The sequence below is a fragment of the Salmo trutta genome, chromosome 21 (genome assembly GCF_901001165.1).
Source record: "Salmo trutta chromosome 21, fSalTru1.1, whole genome shotgun sequence".
NCBI lineage: Eukaryota > Metazoa > Chordata > Actinopteri > Salmoniformes > Salmonidae > Salmo > Salmo trutta.
Window position 1 is genome coordinate 32,260,010 of NC_042977.1, and position 22,965 is coordinate 32,282,974.

The window sequence follows — 22,965 nt, forward strand, 5'->3', positions numbered from 1 at the left end:
ATGGAGCCTCTGACTGTAGTGGGGAAGGGAGATACCTAGTCAGTTGCACAACTGAATGCATTTAACCAAAATGTGTCTTCCGCATTTAACCCAACCGATCTGAATCAGAGAGGTGCGGGGGGCTGCCTTAATCGACACCCACGTCATCAGCACCCAGTTGTTGTTGGGGGTTAACTGCCTTGCTCAAGGGCAGGATGGCAAATTTGTCCACCTTGTCGGCTCGGGGATTTGATCCAGCTACCATTCGGTTACTGGCCCAACGCTCTTAACTGCTAGTGTCAACAACAACAAGCTACACGCATGAAACCTGTGTAGGCTATATTACAAAAAAAATGTTTTACCTTTATTTAACTAGGCAAGTCAGTTAAGATCAAATTCTTATTTACAATGACAGCCTAGGAACAGTGGGTTAACTACCTTGTTCAGGGGCAGAACAACATATTTTTACCTTGTCAGCTCGGGAATTCGATCTAGCAACCTTTTGGTTACTGGTCCAACGCACTAATCACTAGGCTACCTGCCGCCTATGTTATGTCTTTTTTTTATGGGACGCACATCATAAAAACATTCAAGAGTTTGTTGTATTAAATTATGAATTTTAAATGGAATGGTATATCTGTGTGTAGCAATGTCACATAGATCATCATATTAATTTGAGACAATGCCTTTTCATTGTTAAAATAAGCCTATGATTTTTTTTCTTCTAAAATATCAATATTCTCGTAAGTACACAACACTAAACAATACATTAATTGGACTATAGCGGTGACAAACGGTGCCCACAAACTGTTAGGGCCTACATAAAGCTGTCTCAACAGCAGAGTCCCAACACCTTACCACTGTTACACCTCAGCGGAGCCTTGTCTGCCAGCGAAAACAGTTGATTCAGCCACATTTACTGCCTTTTAAAAAAGCTTATATGGCTGACTTGCTTAAACAAATGTGGTTTCTACTGACAATTGAGATGTACCAGCTATGGCATAAGGGGACGACGAGCGGATAAGAGGCAATCCGTAATTTCGATTAAGACATTAATGAGCGAGCTAGGACGGACATAGTTAATATAACAATTTTTTCAGCACTTTTGAAATGTACAGCGACAGAAGTCAGAACATGGGCCATTCTTACAGTATTCTCCCTATACGCCAAGTCAGAACCGTAGGATAAATTAAGGGGGCATATAAGCAGACAACGAAGGCTAAATTCTGAGGGGATAAGGGACCAAATTAATAGGGTGAGGCACATGGGCTACTAACAGCTTACTAAACAACATACACTTAGTATTACTTTCTTAGCTACAGTATACATATCTCCCTTGCATATTAAATAATTTCTGCAGCAACATACAATACATTTTCGGACTCACCTTGTTGTGCTGTGCTCACTTAAACAGGAATGTGGCGTGGTGGTCATTCCTGGGCAAATTTTGTCATCAAAGTCTGGCATTCTCTGCATTTATGGTGCTTTCAAAACAACTGGGAACTCTGAAAAAAACAAGGTTGAATCAAGACGTCAGTGATCTTCAGGTTGGAGCTCAAGAAAGAGGCCCGAGTTCCCAACTTGGAATTCCCAGTTGGATGATCGTTCAAAACATATTTTCCCAGTCAGAGCTCATTTTTCTCTGTGTTCCCAGAGATTTCCCAGTTCTGAGTTTCCAGTTGTTTTGAGTGCAGCAGAAGTCATGCTGGATTGACAGCATGGCCAATATTGAATGTTTATCCATATAAGCTTGGAAAAGAGACCCTTAAACCCAGACTTGGACCACACATCCACTCCACTGAATAGCAGGATTCCATCCAAACCACTCATTGTTGAATTTGCGATTTCCAACTTGTTGTGTAATATTTATGTGTAATGTCCAATGGCCGATGAGCACCAATACGTTTCATCTATAATTTCTCTTAATTTGAAAAGGATTTGCCAGTAGATTGTCAACTTGATTCATGATTTCAATTTAATTTAACTAGTCAAGTCAGTTAAGAACAAATTCTGATTTACAATGACGGCCTACTCCGGCCAAAACCGGGTCGACGCTGGGCCAATTGTGTGCCACACTATGGGACTCCCAATCATACCCAGATGTGATACAGCCTGGATTCGAACCAGGTACTATAGTGATGCCTCTTACACTGAGATGCAGGGCCTTAGACCGCTGCGCCACTCGGGAGCCCGATGATGACTGCTAGCTTGCTAACTAAGATTTTGAAAGTATGATGTTGACATGATCAGTCCAATCAAAGCTACTGCAGATATAGCGTGATTTTACATCATTTTATCTGTGGACAATGACCTTGAGCATTCTTGGATGGGCACTTCTAATGTAATAGGTAGCCTAGTGGTTGGAGCGTTGGGCCAGTAACCGATGGACATCCAGATATTAATACATACCATACGGAATGTAACATACACTACATGACCAAAAGTTTGTGGATACCTGTTCACCGAACATCTCATTCCAAAATCATGGGCACTAATATGGTGTTGGTTCCCCCTTTGCTGCTATAACAGCCTCCACTCATCTGGGAAGGCTTTCCACTAGATGTTGGAACATTGCTGCAGGGACTTAGCATTAGTGAAGTTGGGCACTGATGTTGGGCGATTAGTCCAATTCATCCCAAAGGTGTTCAAAGGGGTTGAGGTCAGGGCTTTGTGCAGGCCAGTCAAGTTATTCCACACCGATCTCAACAAACCATTTCTGTATGGACCTCGCTTTGTGCACAGGGGCATTGTCATTCTGAAATAGGAAAGAGCCTTCCTCAAACTGTTGCCACAAAGATCAAATCAAATTGATTTGTCACATACACATGGTTAGCAGGTGTTAATGCAAGTGTAGCGAAATGCTTGTGCTTCTAGTTCTGACCATGCAGTAATATCTAACAAGTAATATAACCTAACAATTTCACAACAACTACCTTATACACACAAGTGTAAAGGAATGAATACGAATATGTACATAAAAATATATAAAGAGTGATGGCCGAACGGCATAGGCAAGATGCAGTAGATGGTAAAGAGTACAGTATATACATATGAGATGAGCAATGTAGGGTATGAGAACATTACATAAAGTGGCATTGTTTAAAGTGGCTAGTGATACATTTAATTACATCAGATGGCAAGATGCAGTAGATGGTATAGCGTACAGTATATACATAAGAGATGAGTAATGTAGGGTAAGTAAACATTATATAATATAAAGTGGCTAGTGATAAATTGATTACATAAATTTTTCCATTATTAAAGTGGGTGGAGTTGAGTCAGTATGTTGGCAGCAGCCACTCAATGTTAGTGATGGCTGTTTAACAGTCTGATGGCCTTGAGATTGAAAAACAGCTTCTGTCTCTCGGTCCCTGCTTTGATGCACCTGTACTGACCTCGTCTTCTGGATGATAGTGGGGTGAACAGGCAGTGGCTCGGGTGGTTGTTGTCCTTGATGATCCTTTTGGCCTTCCTGTGACATCGGATGGTGTAGGTGTTCTGGAGGGCAGGTAGTTTGCACCTGGTGATGCGTTGTGCAGACCTCACTACCCTCTGGAGAGCCTTCCGGGTATGAGCGGAGCAGCTGCCGTACCAGGCTTTGATACAGCCCGACAGCATGCTCTCGATTGTGCATCTGTAAACGTTTGTGAGTGTTTTTGGTGACAAGCCGAATTTATTCAGCCTCCTGAGGTTGAAGAGGCGCTGGGTGTTAAATGCTGAGCTGTAATCGCTGAACAGCATTCTTACATAGGTATTCCTCTTGTCCAGATGGGTTAGGGCAGTGTGCAGTGTGATGGCGATTGCGTCGTCTGTGGACCTATTGTGGCGGTAAGCAAATTGGAGTGGGTCTAGGGTGTCAGGTAGGGTGGAGGTGATATGGTCCTTGACTAGTCTCTCAAAGCACTTCATGATGACGGAAGTGAGTGCTACAGGGCGGTAGTCATTTAGCACAGTTACCTTAGCTTTCTTGGGAACAGGAACAATGGTGGCCCTCTTGAAGCATGTGGGGACAGCAGACTGGGATAAGGATTGATTGAATATGTCTGTAAACACACCAGCCAGCTGGTCTGCGCATGCTTTGATGACACGGCCAGGGATGCCGTCTGGGCCTGCAGCCTTGCGAGGGTTAACACGATTAAATGTTTTACTCACGTTGGCTGCAGTGAAGGAGAGCCCGCAGGTTTTGGTAGCGGGCCGTGTCAGTGGCACTGTATTGTCCTCAAAGCCAGCAAAAAAGTTGTTTAGTCTGTCTGGGAGCAAGGCATCGGGATCCGCGACGGGGCTGGTTTTTCTTTTGTAGTCCGTAATTGACTGTAGACCCTGCCACATACCTCTCGTGTCTGAGCCGTTGAATTGCGACTCCACTTTGTCTCTGTACTGATGCTTAGCTTGTTTGATTGCCTTGCGGAGGGAATAGCTACACTGTTTGTATTCGATCATGTTTCCGGTCAGCTTGCCCTGATTAAAAGCAGTGGTTCGCGCGTACTGTTTTGCGTGAATGCTGCCATCAATCCACGGTTTCTGGTTGGGGAATGTTTTAATTGACGCTGTGGGTACAACATCACCGATGCGCTTGTTAATGAACTCGCACACCGAATCAGCGTATTCGTCAATGTTGTTGTTCGACGCAATGCGGAACATATCCCAGTCCACGTGATCGAAGCAATCTTGAAGCGTGGAATCCGATTGGTCGGACCAGCGTTGAACAGACCTGAGGGCGGGAGCGTCCTGTTTTAGTTTCTGTCTATAGGCTGGAAGCAACAAAATGGAGTCGTGGTCAACTTATCCGAAGGGAGGGCAGGGGAGGGCCTTAAATGCGTCGCGGAAGTTAGAATAACAGTGGTCTAGGGTTTTGCTACCCCGGTAGCACAATTGCTATGCTGATGGAAATGGGGAGCCTTGTTTTCAGATTAGCCTTGTTAAAATCCCCGGCTACAATAAATGCAGCCTCAGGATATATGGTTTCCAGTTTACATAGAGTCCAATGAAGTTATTTCAGGGCCATCGATGTGTCTGCTTGGGGGGGATATACACGACTGTGCTTATGATCGAAGAGAATTCTCTTCGTAGATAATGCGGTCGGCATTTGATAGTGAGGAATTCTAAGTCAGGTGAACAAAAGGACTTGAGTTCCTGTATATTGTTATGATCACACCACGTCTCGTTAATCATAAGGCATACACCCCCGCCCTTCTTCTTACCAGAGAGATGCTCGTTTCTGTCGGCGCGATGCGTGAAGAAACCAGCTGGCTGTACCGACTCAGATAGCGTGTCTCGAGTGAGCCATGTTTCCGTGAAACAAAGAACGTTACAGTCTCGGATGTCTCTCTGGAATGCTACCCTTGCTCGGATTTTGTCTACCTTGTTGTCAAGAGACTGGACATTGGCGAGTAGTATGCTCGGGAGCGGTGCGTGATGTGCCCGTCTACGGAGCCTGACCAGCCCCTTCTTCAACGGCGTCGTTGTTTTGGGTCGCCGGCTGGGATCCGATCCATTGTCCTGGGTGGTAGGCCAAACAGAGGATCCGCTTCGGGAAAGTCGTATTTCTGGTCGTAATGTTGGTGAGTTGATGACGTTGCTCTTATATCCAATAGTTCCTCCAGACTGTATGTAATAAAACCTAAGATTACCTGGGGTAACAATGTAAGAAATAACACATAAAAAAACAAAATACTGCATAGTTTCCTAGGAACGCGAAGCAAGGCGGCCATCTCTGTCGGCGCCGGAAGTTGGAAGCACAAAGTCGTCTAGAATGTAATTGTATGCTATAGCTTTACTGGAACTAAGGGGCTTAGCCCGAACCATGAAAAACAGCTACAGACCATTATTCCTCATCCACCAAAATTTACAGTTGGCACTATGCATTTGGGCAGGTAGCGTTCTTCTTCCATCTGCCAATCCCAGATGGTGAAGCGTGATTCATCACTCCAGAGAACGCGTTTCCACTGCTCCAGAGTCCACTGGGGGTGAGCTTTACAACACTCCAGCCAACGCTTAGTATTGGACATGGTGATTTTAGGCTTGTATGCGGCTACTCAGCCATGGAAACCCATTTCCATGAAGGCAGACGTTTTGCGTGTGTCCCCAACCCATTGTGTTTTTTTGTTTGTTTATTTGCGTTGTTTATAACTTATTTGTTTATATATTTTGTACATAATGTTGCTGCTACTGTCTCTTATGACCGAAAATAACTTCTGGACATCAGGACTGCAATTACTCACCATGGACTGGCAGAATCCTTTTTTTCCTTTAATTAGTCTGACGGGCCCGACATGGACAATATACTGCTTTCTCGGGAACAAGCCCAGATCCCCGTGGTTTGCGTGAAGAGGAGGCAGAGAAAAAGGGGCTGGAGGGCGGGCTGCCTTCTGAGAATTCGTAGGTGATCGAATAAACCCCCACTTCCTTCCATTCTGCTAGCAAACATACAATCTTTGGAGAATAAAATCGATGACCTACGCGCAAGATTATACTACCAATGGGACATTCAAAACTGTAATATATTTTATACTTCATAGAGTTGTGGCTGAGTGACGACACTATCAACATACAGCTGGCTGGTTATACGCTGTACTGGCAGGATAGAACAGCGGCATCTGGTAAGACAAGGGGCAGTGGACTATGTATTTTTGTAAATAACAGCTGCTGCATGATATCTAAGGAAGTCTCGAGCTATTGCTCGCCTGAGGTAGAGTATCTCATGATAAGCTGTAGACCACACTATCGACCTAGAGAATTTTCATCTGTATATTTCGTAGCTGTTTACATACCACCACAGACAGAGGCTGGCACTAAGACAGCATTGAATGAGCTGTATTCCGCCATAAGCAAACAAGAAAACGCTCACCTGGACTTTAATGCAGGGAAACTTAAATCCGTTTTACCAAATTTCTATCAGCATGTTAAATATGCAACCAGAGGGAAAAAAACTCTGGACCACCTTTACTCCACACACAGAGACGCATACAAAGCTCTCCTTTGCCCTCCATTTGGCAAATCTGACCAAAATTCTATCCTCCTGATTCCTGCTTACAAGCAAAAATTAAAGCAGGGAAAACCAGTGACTAGATCAATAAAAAAGCAGAAGCTAAGTTACAGGACTGTTTTGCTAGCACAGTCTGGAATATGTTCTGGGATTCCTCCAATGGCATTGAGGAGTAAAACACATCAGTCATTGGCTTTATCAATAAGTGCATCGATGACGTCGTCCCCACAGTGACCGTACGCACATACCCCAACCAGAAGCCATGGATTACAGGCAACATCCGCACTGAGCTAAAGGCTAGAGCTTCAGCTTTCAAGGAGTGAGACTCTAACCCGGCAGCTTATAAGAAATCGCGCTGTGCCCTCCGACGAACCAACATGTACTCCGAGCATGTGTTGACCAACTGGCAACTGTCTTCTCTCACATTTTCAACCTCTCCCTGTCTGAGCCTGTAATTCCAACATGTTTTAAGTAGACCACCATAGAGCCTGTACCCAGGTAACCTAACTAAATGACTATCGACCCGTAGCACTCACGTCTGTGAAAGGCTGGTCATGGCTCACATTAACATCATCATCCCAGAAATTGTAGACCCACTTGAATTTGAATACCGCCCCACCAGATCCACAGATGATGCAATCTCTTTTGCACTCTACACTGCCTTTTCCCACCTGGATAAAAGGAACACCTATGTGAGAATGCTATTCATTGACTTGAGCTCAGCGTTCAACACCATAGTGCCCTCAAAGCTCATCAATAAGCTAAGGACCCTGGGACTAAACACCTCCCTCTGCAACTGGACTTCCTGACGGGCCGCCCCCAGGTGGTAAGGGTAGGTAACAACACATCTGACACGCTGATCCTCAACACAAGGGCCCCTCAGGGGTGCGTCCTCAGTCCCCTCCTGTACTCCCTGTTCACTCATCGCTGCACAGCCAGGCACAACTCCAACACCATCATTAAGTTTGCCGATGATACAACAGTGGTAGGCCTGATCACAGACAATGACGAAACAGCCTATAGGGAGGAGGTCAGACACCTAGCAGTGTGGTGCCAGGACAACAACCTCTCCCTCAACATGATCAAGACAAAGTAGATGATTGTGGACTACAGGAAAAAGAGGACCGAGCACGCCCCCATTCTCATCGACAGGGCTGCAGTGGAGCAGGTTGGGAGCTTCAAGTTCCTTGGTGTCCACATCACCAACAAACTAACATGGTCCAAGCACACCAAGACAGTCATGAAGAGGGCACGACAAAACCTATTCCCTCTCAGGAGACTGAAAAGATTTGTCATAGGTCCTCAGATCCTCAAAAGGTTCTGGAGCTGCACCATCAAGAGCATCCTGACCGGTTGCATCACCGCTTGGTATGGCAACTGCTCGGCTCCGACTGCAAGGCACTACAGAGGGTAGTGCGAATGGCCCAGTACATCACTGGGGCCAAGCTTCCTGCCATCCAGGACCTCTATACTAGGCAGTGTCAGAGGAAAGCCCTAAAAATTGACAAAGTCTCCAGCCACCCTAGTCATAGACTGCTCTCTCTGCTACCGCACTTCAATCGGTACCGGTGTGCCAAGACTAGAGGCTTCTAAACAATTTCTTCCCCCAAGCCTGAACACCTAATCAAATGGCTACCCAGACAATTTGCATTGCCCCCCCTTCCCCCTCTTTTACACTGCTGCTACTCTCTTGTTATCATCAGTAAATAGTCACTTTAATAACTCTACCTACATGTACATATTACCTCAACTTTCCAGTGCCTTCGCACATTGACTCTGTACCGGTACCCCCCTGTATATAGTCTCGCTGTTGTTATTTTACTGCTGCTCTTTAATTACATGTTACTTTTATTTCTTATTCTTATTTGTTTAATCTGCGTTGTTGGTTAGGGGCTCGTAAGTAAGCATTTCACTGTAAGGTGAAATACCTGTTGTATTTGGCGCATGTGACTAATATTGTTTGTTTATGGAGATTGCATGGCTGTGTGCTCGATTTTATACACCTGTCAGCAACGGATGTGGCTGAAATGCCCGAATCCACTAATTTGAAGGGGTGTGCACATATTTTTGTATATAATCTCAGCAAAAAAAGAAATATCCCTTTTTCAGGACCCTGTCTTTCAAAGATAATTCGTAAAAATCCAAATAACTTCACAGATCTTCATTGTAAAGGGTTTAAACACTGTTTCCCATGCTTGTTCAATTAACCATAAACAATTAATGAACATACACCTGTAGAACGGTCGTTAAGACACTAACAGCTTACAGACGGTAGGCAGTTAAGGTCACAGTTATAAAAACTTAGGACACTAAAGAGGTCCCTGCTCATCTGCGTGAACGTGCCTTAGGCATGCTGCAAGGAGGCATGAGGACTGCAGATGTGGCCAGGGAAATAAATTGCAATGTCCGTACTGTGAGATGCCTAAGACAGAGCGACAGGGAGACAGGACGGACAGCTGATCGTTTTCGCAGTGGCAGAGCACGTGTAACAACACCTGCACAGGATTGGTACGTCCGAAAATCACACCTACGGAACAGGTACAGGATGGCAACAGCAACTGCCCGAGTTGCATCAGGGACGCGCAATCCCTCCATATTGCGCCATCAGTGCGCAATAGGCTGAGAGAGGCTGGACTGAGGACTTGTAGGCCTGTTGAAAGACAGGTCCTCACCAGACATCACCGGCTCTTCACTGACGAGTCAGGGTTTTGTTTCACCAGCGGTGATGGTCGGATTTGCGTTTATAGTCGAAGGAATGATCGTTACACCGAGGCCTGTACTCTGGAGCGGGATCGATTTTGAGGTGGAGGGTCCGTCATGGTCTAGGGCGGTGTGTCACAGCATCATCGGACTGAGCTTATTGTCATTGCAGGCAATCTCAACGCTGTGCGTTACATGGAAGACATCCTCCTCCCTCATGTGGTACCCTTCCTGCAGGCTCATCCTGACATGACCCTCCAGCATGACAATGCCACCAGCCATACTGCTCGTTCTGTGTGTGATTTCCTGCAAGACAGGAATGTCAGTGTTCTGCCATGGTCAGCGAAGAGCCCGGATCTCAATCCCATTGAGCATGTCTGGGACCTGTTGGATCGGAGGGTGAGGGCTAGGGCCATTACCCCCAGAAATGTCTGGGAACTTGCAGGTGCCTTGGTGGAAGAGTGGGGTAAAATCTCACAGCAAGAACTGCCAAATCTGGTGCAGTCCATGAGGAGGAGATGCACTGCAGTACTTAATGCAGCTGGTGGCCACACCAGATACTGACTGTTACTTTTGATTTTGACCCACCTTTGTTCAGGGACACATTATTCAATTTCTGTTAGTCACATGTCTGTGGAACTTGTTCAGTTTATGTCTGTTGTTGAATCTTGTTATGTTCATAGAAATATTTACACATGTTAAGTTTGCTGAAAATAAACGCAGTTGACAGTGAGAGGATGTTTCTTTTTTTGCTGAGTTTATAGTGGATCATACTAAATGGAGTGTCCCGGATTTCTACCTCCACCTCAGTATGTTAAGGGTTAATATCCTCTGGAGTCCAGCAGAGGAGTAGGAAATGGAGGTTTAACAACCCTATGCTAATGGTGGATGTTTAACTAAATACTTTGTTTTGTCACTGACTCCCTCCCTGGTCTGTACCGTGTCTCATTTCCCAAAGCTGTCCCTGGAGCCCAGAAGAGCTACGGTAATGGCTCCTCCGCTCCTCAGCTTTCCAAACACCATCCACCGCATGTTGGAGAAAAAGGAATTACAAGATTCTCATATGGGCGACTCTATACACTACACACTGTCCACAGATACATTGTGTAATTGACAGTTTTTACACTTGCCGTATCGCTAAGTGTAGTTTTGCTATTAGGTTGTGGCTCGAGTGTTGGTTTTGTGCGTGTTTGTTTGGTTGTTGTAGTTTGTGGGTGGGTGGGTGTGGGTGTGTGTGTGTGTGTGCGTGCGTGTGTGTGTGCGGGCGTGCCCCTGTTGTTCTTGTGCGTGCATGTGTGTCTATCTATGCGCGCCTGTGTGTGTGTTGGTGTCAGAGAGATGGAGAGCGTGTATTCTCTCCTCTCTCCCTCTCTGAGATTTGGTGTGGTGCGGTTCCCCCGGGGCCCGTGTGTGTCTCAGTAATGCCCTGCTCCTGATTGCTCTGATACAGGTTAGGAATAATGGCTTTAATGATGTGTAAAATGAGCAAGCAGTGCCTGTGACATTTACAGATGGCACCGCCTTGACCTGCACTTCCCAACTGCTGGTTAATTCACAGGAACGGAGAGCACTTCTTTAACTGACCGCCTTTTGCATGCGACCCGCACAACACATCATACTGTACATACTATCATACATACCAAAAATACCTTGGATGGCATGCCACACCAACCACCACCGTCTACAATATACTGTATCGTCCAAGTACTCTTAGCTGTCCATCAATGTCCATGATGATGCACACACATGTGCACACACACACACCATACACACTCACACCTTTAGGCCTTGCAGAGGCGGTCGATGAATCAATCTTTCAAGAGAGAGGTAGTGTGAGGCAGAATAGATGTGTCCCTCCCTGGTTCTGCCTTCCGTAGACAGCTCAGCTGGACTCAGCCCAAACCCCAGTGGTGCTAATCTGGTCCACCGTTCCCCACTTCTCCCAGTGGACCATCTGCTGTGGAGTGGAGGGACAATCATTAGGAGTAGAGACAGCTCAGCATCAAACGTGGACCAATGATCTCTAAATATCTATGCTCAGAGGCCTGATCTCATTGTTTCAAAATATCTAACGATACCAATTAGTGTCTATCTTAATTGACCAAATCTGCAGTTTATATTATTTATACATTTTATGTCATTGTTGTTGTTTAAAGGCATCCAGGCTGATGAACCATGAACTTAAAAGCCCACTAACTAACAGTTTTATGATGCATGGTAAATTGTGGACAGGAGGACAGACATTGTAGAAGACGATGCCTTCTCTCATCTTGCTTCACTCCACCACACCACAGCCATTGGCTCTCGTTTATTTTTTGTGTTATATGTTAATTAAGGTAATCATCATATCTACCTCCTTATTCTCCACAGTAACAGTTGTTCCCTCCTATTGGGTTTAGCTTATGTTGCTCCATGTCCACCCAATGCCCTGTCTCTGTACACATCTAATTGGAAATGACTTGTTGATTGTGTAGCTGCTGGATCAATTATATGATCAGATCACAGGGTTAATGCTAATTGCTGGTGTTAATGTGTGCTTGAATCCCCACATGCGTTCTTCTGTTAGCTGTGTGCTAACTGTACCCATTGGGTAACATCAGGAGCACTAGCTGTCTTAGTCATCATCATGGTAGCAGATGGCTTTGAAATAGCAACAGTAATACCTCATTGTATTGTTCACTCCTGGTATATATCGTCTTGGAGGAGAACATTTTGACCTTAATCGTTGTGCTAACATGGTACAGAATTACTTTGACTTTTCACAGAATGGAATTACCTCTCCTGTGAGGCTGTGACAGATCCTGCATTAAAAAGCAATATCAACGAACTCTATCAGCATATTATGATACTACTGTTGTCACTCTGATACTATGACGCTACCATAGATGTATAACTATTAGAACTTATATTCCCGTTCACATCAATGGGTAATAGGGCTTTGCCTATTCTAGTATCTGGTTTGGTCAATGTTTTTGTCAGCTTGTTTGGCCTTTTAAGTGCTCATGTCTTGCCTGTACTGGTCTGTTCCACGCATGAAGAGCTAGATTTGTTTTCCCAAGTATCCTCATCAGTTTAAAAAAATCAGCCATTCATTGCTTTTTTAATCTCCATAATGAAAGTGTTTTAATGCCTCCAATTTATTGCCTGGCCAGTCAACGAAATAATTAGCTTTGTTCAGGTTTTTAGAAGCTGAATGCAGAAGTGTAACGTCATTGGACTCTGAGGAAAACTAAGCTGCATATCTAAATGCCATGCTTTTTTTTCTAGATGGAAAATGATGGGACATTTGAGGAGGAGAAAGGACACATTCATTACATAAAGGCTTCTTGTATCAAAAATGACCGAATTTCTTTATTAAATTATATACTTTTTGCCATTTGTTCTGTTTTCTTAACAAGTTATTCTTGATAGGTTAATCGGACCTAACACCAAAAATATTTCAATAAAACAACTGTAAACCTCCTATGATGTTATTCTACACCAGTGAGTGTCTTTTGAACATAACCTAACCCAGACTTCTAAACATACATTTTCCCTAACTCTACGTTTAAATAAGACACTCTGAGGTATTTATTGATTCTGTGACATGTAGTTGATGTCTCAAACTAAATCAGGTAATTGAAGTTGGTGTCGAGCTAATTGGATTATAGCTTTCCCCCTGAAGAGGAGACCCTCCACTAGAGAATTGGGATTGATTAGGATCGATTAGATTGATAGTCTCCACACTCAGATCCAAATCAGCTAAATCAGGTTCTGTATAGACAGAGGGACCAACCTCTAAATGTCCGGTGTCTACAAAATAAAAGCTCAGTATTGTGTCCCTCCCAACCCCAGAACACACAACCTCTGCTTTTACCAGGCTTGGAATCCCATGTTCCTAAATTCTGACCTGTTTATACTAGACTGGTTTGCCTCCGTTTAGTACATCAAATCTGGGTGTGCAAAGAGAGGGCTGATGAGAGATGTGTTGGAGGAGCCCAGTCCCATTGTGACTAGTCTCCTCTCCAGTCTCCGGCTGGAGGCAGGGAAACATGCTTTATGCAAATGAGCCTGCTATATTTGCTTGGCCCTAATTAGGTAATTACAAATCATTTGTCTATGAGATCAAGCATGTGCCGAGGACTAGAAAATTTACATCAGTCAGTTTCTACTGTATTATCATCGTCTTAATGAGTTACTTGTGAACAGAGGAGGCATTATGACATGTGTTATAGCATATGTTGTGTCAAAGCCCATGCCCAGGCAGATGACAGGTGACATTTTCATAAAGCCTGATGAACAATGTATTACAAATGAATTAGAATACCTGCAGCCATTTTACAATGTGTAAGGCCTAATCAGAGTAAAGAAGAAACGGTTTCTTATTGAAAATTTAAACAACAGAAAAATAGATGGATGGAAATCGGGAATAGAAAGAGACCAGTAGAATGAATACAAAGGGGTATTTTGAGTAAACTGTGTTGGAGTCTGTTGTTTTGAATTCATAGTGATGGCTATGATTTTCAAGTGTACACAATCAGTATCGAGTAGCTACTGTAAGGGTACCCTGATACTGGTTCCAGTGAGTATCACTACAATCAGTCGCTTGGATAAAAGTGTCTGCTAAATGGCATTTATTAGATTTATTATTAGGCAATTTTTATAGAGGGCAAACGATCAATTACAGAATAAATATTTTGTCCAACAATAGCCAAGCTGTTTCGAAAATGAAAGTCATTTTAATTTCATTTCCTCTGTCATTGATTTTAAATGGCCATATTTCACCATGTCCGTGTGATTGTTTTGTTTTCCAGAGTCGGAGGAGTCGTTTGAGTTCACCATAGTGTCTCTGACGGGCCAGATGTGGCACTTTGAAGCGTCTACGTTTGAGGAGAGAGAGCTGTGGGTCACAGCCATTGAGAGCCAGATTTTTGCCAGCCTGCAGTCCTGTGAGAGCATGAAGAACAAGGTGGGCATGAAAGACAGTGAGGAAGGAGACAGTGGGTCTGTCCGGTCATGATTAGTTTAGACCCAAAGGTTTTCCACGACCACGTTACTTGACCAGGAAAGACTCAGGATGTGTGAATGCAAATTTCTCTCTCGGTTCTTCTCCTCTCTCTCCCCCGTCACCCCCCTCCCTCTCTCTGAGCTGCCATGTGTTGGGCTGTGTGTCAGACAGGTGCAGTGCAATGTGGGGGAGCTCTTATTACAGCTGACAGACTTCAGAGATGGGAACACGGCCTGTGTCAGAACACAGGGGAGGAGACGCAACGCAACACTGACTCATTTTCATATAATACTTTGTCTGTGCTCCCTCTCCCTCTCCCTCTCTACCCCCCTCTCTTTCTTCTCTCCCCCATCTCTCCACCTCTCTCTCGCTCTCTCTTTGCCTCCCCATCTTTCAGTGATCACCTGTCCTTCAAAGCCTCCAGTCCTATCTCCTCTCTTCCCTTCTGTTGTTTGTGATGTGTATCTTGCTGAAATCATGTCTCCTCTATTCTCTCACTGTAAAGTCAGGACGCCTCTCACAGAGTCCCTCTTGCTTACCTCCTTCTCACTGTAAAGTAATGATGCCTCTCACAGATTCCCTCTTGCTTACCTCCTTCTCACTGTAAAGTAATGATGCCTCTCACAGATTCCCTCTTGCTTACCTCCTTCTCACTGTAAAGTAATGATGCCTCTCACAGAGTCCCTCTTGCTTACCCCCTTCTCACTGTAAAGTAATGATGCCTCACACAGAGTCCCTCTTGCTTACCTGTTTCTCACCTCTCTCTCACCTCTCTCTCACCTCTGCTCTCCTACAGTCCCGGTTAGGCAGCCAAAGTGATGCGGCATCCATTCAGTCCATAAGGAACGTGAGAGGGAACAGCTTCTGTGTGGACTGTGATACAGCCAGTGAGTACAGTACCTTGTCAACATCATCAGAGCTATATGTCAATGATTCCCAAGACGTTAAGTGCCAGGTACTGTACACTACGTGACAAAGAGAGCACAGATGATAAGCAGACTTGTTTTACAATGCTGTAAGTCTCTCTTTTTCTCCTCCTCTCCCAGACCCTGACTGGGCCAGTCTGAACCTGGGGGCTCTGATCTGTATAGAGTGTTCAGGGATCCACAGGAACCTGGGGACCCACCTGTCGAGGGTGAGGTCTCTGGACCTGGATGACTGGCCTGTGGAGCTCAGCATGGTGCTGATGGCTATAGGCAACACCATGGCCAACAGTGTCTGGGAGGGGGCCCTGGAGGGGTACACCAAGGTGGGCGCTGACAGCACCAGGTCAGTACCCCACATCTGTCTGTTTGGTGTGGGTTTCATTGTGTGTCTGTACTGTCTGTCTGTCTACCGGTCTACAGGTCTATTCATTTGTCTTTTGGTTTACTGGTCAGTACCCCTCATATGTCTCTCTGTCTACATTAATAATGGTAAGTGTGCGTGTGTGACATCACTTTGCACATACCTGCTAAATGCCTCTGACCAGCACCAAGTAAACCAAGGTCTGGTCCCCTCTTCTCTCTCCCCAATGAGGGTTGTTTGTCTCTGGGTGACAGTTGAGGCCCAGCGTGTCTCTCTGACTAATGACCCTGTGTGTGGATGAGCAGGTAATTAAGGAGCCCATTATGGTGTTAGAGCCCACCCCAGGGGCAGAGCCCCAGGACCCATCAGGGCCCTGTCACGTATCCATCACACAGGGCCCGGCTGCCATCCCTCTCTCTGTCCCACTATAGAAGAACGGTCTGTAGTGTCTGTACTGTTTCTGACCTACATTAAGAGAAGATGTAAAGATTTTCTACTCAAGTGCTAAATGGCTTGGTTTTTCATCTTTTGGTCTCATTGTTACCATTTATTGTATTGGAGTCACTGAGATTAAATAGTCATTATAAACAACTGATTGTCAGAGGAAAACAGCATTTCTTAATATCTCATAGGTAATCGTTGATCCATGATTATTAAAATGCCGATATCTATTTGTTGGCAGCGATCTGGACAAAAGAGGAATACTTGTTTTCTCAGAAATCCCATGAAGGAGGAGGATTCCATTACCTTTAGCCCTGCTCCTCTATCACCACAAAGCATCTGTTGAGCAAATATAGGAGACAAAAAGGTGAATGAATATATTATCTCCAATCTGATCCCCACCATATAAATCTTACTTTGTTGTCTCGTCTATAGAGATTGAACATTAAGATAAAACTTCAAGATTAAACTTTGAGATTGTTCTATCTCTATGGTCTCATCATCTTCCCTTGGATTTGAAGAGTTTCTGATGTTAACTGTGTCACCGTGGTGACATGGTGCAGCTTCGTGATGGCACCCAGGCAGCTGGTGTAGCGTTCCCACCCCACCTCCTACTAAACATTAGTGACACCTAATTTAAACGACTCAGTAACTAGGCTACCTGTAGATGAGCCTCAGATCTGATTGAATGTCTCCTGCAACACTAGTTCTGCCGGCTCGCTCCTCAGCTTTTTAACATTTTTACTTAAAAGCCGTTCATCCACAAGAGTGGTTTAGCTTTTTTAGAAATTCTTATGTGAAAGAAGAATGTACAGATTTGCATTATAGTCAGGTTTATGTAGATATCAACACTTGTCAGTACTCATCATCATGTAGGCTAGTTTTGTGGTGGTTTTTGTATTGGTTTGTATCTTTTGAAGGACTAATAAATTTAGTATTTTTTTTATCAGAATTCTCCAGTGCCATCAACGGCTTTCAGAGGTAGTTTAAATGTATCACCCAATAATTTAATGAATAAAATATATTTATTTATTGGTATGCCATAAATGATGTGTGTGTACATCAATAGAGCATGATGACATACATTTCTCCTGGGCCATAAATCTTAAGAAATGCAGCGCTGGGATCTTTCTCCAGTCAGCATATTGGAGGGGAGTTGTTCCTTTAATTAGTGTCTGGCGGTCGACATGATCTCCACGCCACCTCTAATTGTCTGGCATGCACGTGAGAGAAAACACTACAGACACACACACACACACACACTCACACACACGTGAGAGAAAACACTACAGACAGACACACACACACACACACACACACACACACACACACACACACACACACACACACACACACACACACACACACACACACACACACACACACACACTGACACACTCATGAGAGAAAACACTACTCACTATTTTGACGGGGAAGGAAGAGGGGGAATCCACCATACACATGCCTCCCTCACCTCACCCCTCCTCCCATGTGTCTCATTTGGGGAGGAAGATGTCCGGGAGCGTGAACGGATGTGGAAGGCTATCCCTCACCGGCGCTGGCCACTTTACTGTCACCCCTCTGTAGGTTGGAGCGCCATGCGGGGCCCTTGGCCATGGCCAGGTAATAGCTCTGCTCTGACGACCAGAGGAGAGGAGAGAGAGGAGACGAGCCCTCCTCCTCCTTCACTTTGGTTCAGAAATAATTTGCCGCTCCCACATGCTGCCTGCAGGGGCTGCGTGGTAATACAAATGAATCACATCACTAACCCATCGAAACCTGCGCACTCATTTTAACTCCCTCCTTCTCGAACGGACACAGTGTCTGGGACAATGGATGCAGCATCACTCGTTCTCATCCCTCTTTCTCATCCCTTGTTCTCAGCTGTTTTTAGAATTACGACCCCAGTGTGGATTGCAGAGAGGCTGTAGTTTAGCCTTCTCTTGGATCAAGCTAATCCATAATGATCCTCTTTCCCCCCAGAACCCCAAAGTTCCCAAACCACAGAGCGCAGAGCCTGTCCGGATACTCACAGGTTAGGGGTGCGGGAACATCAACCGGCAAGCGGCCACACTCCAACTCTCCAAAGAGGCTTTAGAATAGCTGGCCTTGCCAGGAGCTCTGGTGGAGGTGGGTAATTAATTTAGACAAATGAATGAGTGGAGCGGGGGTCTCCCGTCCAGTCCAGCACGGTGCCATGGCTGTCTCTCCAAATGAAACCCACAGGTCACTGATTAGCCCCGCCCGCCGGGGAGACGATTCAACACTAATTACCCAACATGCCACTATGTTTCAGCACCAGCAAGGTAGATGGAGGAAATTAACTAATATAGGGCCAACTGAAGCAGATTGCTGTAGCAAGCGATTTATATCATTTAAATTATCTCTTACAAAATGCCTTATAAATGAAAGAAAATAATAAATTATTATTTTTACAACAGATATACAATTTGGCATTTCGCCTCAATACATCTGCTTCAAGGAAGAATCATTTGTGTGAGCTGGACTGGATTGAATGATAATCATTTTGCCAAGCAATGGTGTTTTATGTAAGTGAATGGGTGCATGTGTGGTGTACGTGTCATTGTCCCAGAGTTTTGTTGGAGAGGACAGGGGCAGTAGGGGTTAACAGCGAGAGCGTTTAAGGGTGTTAGTCTTCGCTGGCACAAAAACACAGCCACTCCATCATAGGGACGGTGTCAACCTCATTAATGTCACAATATATTCAACTCATCCTGCCCTGCCTGCCGCTAGCCCAGGGCTAACAGATGCTCCTCTACTGGCCTCTCAAAAGAACGACTGGCCAAACCACTCAACCAGAATGCTCAACCCCAACAAAACAGCAGTTTCATTCTAGAACCATACTATAGAACCATCATCTCTGAGCCAACATTATATATGCATGAGTGAAGAAGTATGGGTTTTATCCTAGAGAGTTAGATTCTAGATCATGGTTCTTATGTAGTTGTTATTCTTAGTTGAGAACAGTGTTTGACTTAGACTGAAATAGGTGCCAGTACTCATTTCGGTGCCGCTACTGTTTATATTTAGATTCAGGAGCAATACTTTTGAGCTAATGTTCTATAAGAGGAATAGGAACTCAAGCAGTAGAAAATTTGAAGTGCTGGTACTCCGCTCATACATATGAGATGAGTAATGATAGATACAGAAACATTATTAAAGTGACTAGTGATCCATTTCTAAAAGTGGTCAGTGATTTCTAATCTATGTTTATAGGCAGCCGCCTCTGATGTGCTAGTGATGGCTGTTTAGCAGTCTGATGCCCTTGAGATAGTTTCAAAAGAAGTAAAAAGATGTCAAGCACTGATTGAGGATAACATCTAAGCTGTACCCCTGTTGTTGACTGTAGGGAGTCTTATTTAGGAGTTTTACTGTTGACATTTACTGGGTTGTTCTGTCATTTCTCACCCCTAGCAACCTTTGAAGCTCTGGGGCCCTGCTTTCTGTCCGTTGTGGGTGATTTTGTTTTTTCTCACTTTTATTTTCCTCACTTTCTGTCCCCTTCTCCCAGCTTTCTCTATCTTTCTCTCTCCATTCAATTCAAAGGGCTTTCTTTATTGGCATGGGAAACATGTTTAAATTGTCAAAGTAAGTGGAATAGTTAATAAACAATCAAACATTAACAGTAAACATTACACTCCCAAATTTTTCAAAAGAATAGAGACATTTCAAATTTTATGTTATGGCTATGTACACGCTATGAAATTGAATACAATTATACTCTACAAAATATAATATTTGGTCCCAGTCTAAATAGAGTAAAAATTACTCTTGTTGCAGAGTTAAATTTTCAGAGTTATTTCTACTCTATTCAGTGTTTATATTTAACTCTACAAACTGTAATTTACTCTATTTAGCTTAACATGTAAACAACTCTACTGCCAATTCACTCAATATAGAATTGAATATTATCTGTGGAAAGTGCCATTTCTTACTCAAATTTAATACATTTTTACTCAAAGATAGTGTTTGGTCCAAGTCTAAAAAGAGTGAAAATTACTCTTGTTACAGAGTACATTTTTTTCAGTTATTTCTACTCTATTCAGTCTTTATATAACTCTAAAAACTGTAATTTACTCTATTTTGCTTAAAATGAAAACTCTGCCAGTTCACTCAATATATGATTTAATATTATCAGTCAAGAGTGGCATTTGTACAACTAAACTTAACGTCAATAAATCAGAAGTCAGTATTTAACAAAGCACTTTATTCTTAAATGTAAGGCATTTGCAATACATACATCAAAATACTGATGATAATAAAATAAAATTGTGGACAGAAATGAAATGTTGGCCTCTATTCACTTTAATACATGTACATAAAAAAGCTCATCTAACAATGACATGGAGGATTTTGTGAAACTGGCATCTCACATATCAAAAACACTGATGAGAAAATAAAATTGTGGCCTCTGTAAAATGACATTTTGGCATCTGTCCCCACTTTATTAAAAGTAAATAAAAAAGCCAATATTGCAATACAATACATCATGGTTTTAAAGAGCTTACTGTGCAGTTTTTAGAATCACAGGGAACAGTATGGGACAATAAACAAACTTGAATCAGCACAACTGTAAGACATCTGTATATCAAATACTTTGTGACAGAAAAGCTCTTTAACATCAACTACGTAAGGTCCGTCTGTTGTACACCCAACTCTATCTGCATTAAAATGCTCATCAAGACAAATAATTTGTAGAGCGTTGGACTAGTAACCAAAAGGTTGCAAGATCGAATCCCCGAGCTGACAAGGTAAAAATCTGTCGTTCTGCCCCTGAACAAGGCAGTTAACCCACTGTTCCTAGGCCGTCATTGAAAATAAGAATTTGTTCTTAACTGACTTGCCTAGTTAAATAAATATAAAATAAATAAGTCGTAAAGTTTTCTTGAACTGGAATCAGTCTGCATCATCGCCTTTATATTAGGGTGTTTTTAAATAAACTGTAATGTTTTCAAAATTGGGATGTAAACAAATGTATCAGTAACAACAATTTGATCATAGCCTCCAGTAGTCCGACTGCATCGTGTATCAAATCTAGTACCAAGAACGTATTCACTGGGTCTACCCTTCCCCACTTTTCTGTAAAATACTGCCTTCTCTTACTTTCAGAATTTAATACACCAAAAGGATTTTCATTTTTTTCAAAACACTGATCAATTTTACTCTCAATGTCACTTTTAATAGGCTCCTGTATAGACAGACACTTCTTCACAGATTCTTTAGCGTGAATATAAATATCTTCAACTATCTCTTCCATGGAAGAAGGGGAACTTGTTGATGGCAAGTCATCAAAATTACATACTGCTACATATTCAGCTGTAGAGGGGCCTTCACCATGATCAGAACAAGGTTCATGTGCTTTATAAAGATGCTTTCTGAACCCAGAAAAAGTCCCATAAACTTGAGAACAACCAGCCTGACCGCATTTAAGATGAAGTGTCTTTCCTGGACAAAGTCCGTGGACCAACTTCGTGTTTCGTTAAGGAATTAGCATTTACCTGGGGGCTTTTGCAAGCAAAACACAACATTTTAGATGAATGATATGAATAGGTTTCTGTGTGAAATGAAAAAGGTTATTTCCTATGCTGCGTTTTAACCGTTTGCAACTTCAAAACTTTGAGTAACTCAATGCAGCATCCAATACCTCAACTCTGCAACCCTAAGATTAACCTTAGTGGTATCAACATCAATTTCATAAATTGTGGTTTGCAAGAAGTTGTACACATTTACCAGATCCTGGTTGTACGAGGTACGGAAGACAAAATGAGCTTTGAAAAGCTCATCAAAACAGGCAAGAGAGTCTGGTGACTTACAAGTTATTGCATGTTTGTCAATCACAATGAAGTACTGGTGAATCCCACTCCTCTTGGTCCCCACAGCAAGCAGATGGGGTTGAAGGCTTTCCATGATTCTCTCCAGATGCCCCTGGATGCTGGTCCCAGTCTGTGACACAAGAACTTCATTAGTGTGCTATTAAAATGAGTCACTGTTCACAAACAGTTTGGGAAAATGTAAATTACAGCTACACATGATCTTACCATGATTTGTCCCTAATCTTAAAAGTAGTTATTAGGATTAGGAATGGGGACAGAACAGTCAACTGTAACCTCACCTAGATAAACTTCACAATGTGGTCACTGGCGAGTCTGGCTGAGATTTTTCCTGGTCTCTTGCGGCCATGAGTTGACGGTGGCAGAAGGTGGACAAGGACCAAAATGGATGTCATGTCACTGTCCCATCCTGAAAGTACACATTTTCACTGAAAGTTACATCATTCCATTTTGCTTTCAAAAATAATGCTCCCTTCCATTAGTATAATCATTTTATTCCAGCATACCATTTTCCACTTCTGTTGTGGATTCAGCATTTTGAACCAGGTCTTGCAGGTCGCCTGTTTGTGTGAGGCCACGGCTTTGGTCAATGACTTTCTGCTTGTAGAGAGTAGGCCACTTCTCCAGGAACTTTGCAGAGGTTGCATCACCAAACATCAGACTAAAATCTTGCTCAATCTGCAGACAAGATGGAATAAGTCAAGACAGAACAGTAAACATTATGGTGTGGCACT

The 22,965-nt window shown here is 43.5% G+C and overlaps 1 protein-coding gene across 4 annotated transcripts in view; it reads left to right on the plus strand.

Moving 5' to 3' along the window:
- Positions 1–22,965, plus strand: part of LOC115157183 (arf-GAP with GTPase, ANK repeat and PH domain-containing protein 3) — a 218,919-nt gene that overhangs the window by 182,803 nt on the left and 13,151 nt on the right. For 3 of the 4 annotated variants that reach the window (XM_029705219.1, XM_029705215.1, XM_029705216.1), the window contains exons 14-16: positions 14,458–14,612; positions 15,448–15,538; positions 15,698–15,920. In XM_029705219.1, the coding sequence (XP_029561079.1) occupies positions 14,458–14,612; positions 15,448–15,538; positions 15,698–15,920 (469 nt within the window). Of the gene's footprint in view, positions 1–14,457; positions 14,613–15,048; positions 15,260–15,447; positions 15,539–15,697; positions 15,921–22,965 lie in introns of those variants that run through there. The other variant, XM_029705217.1, reaches the window with a different exon arrangement.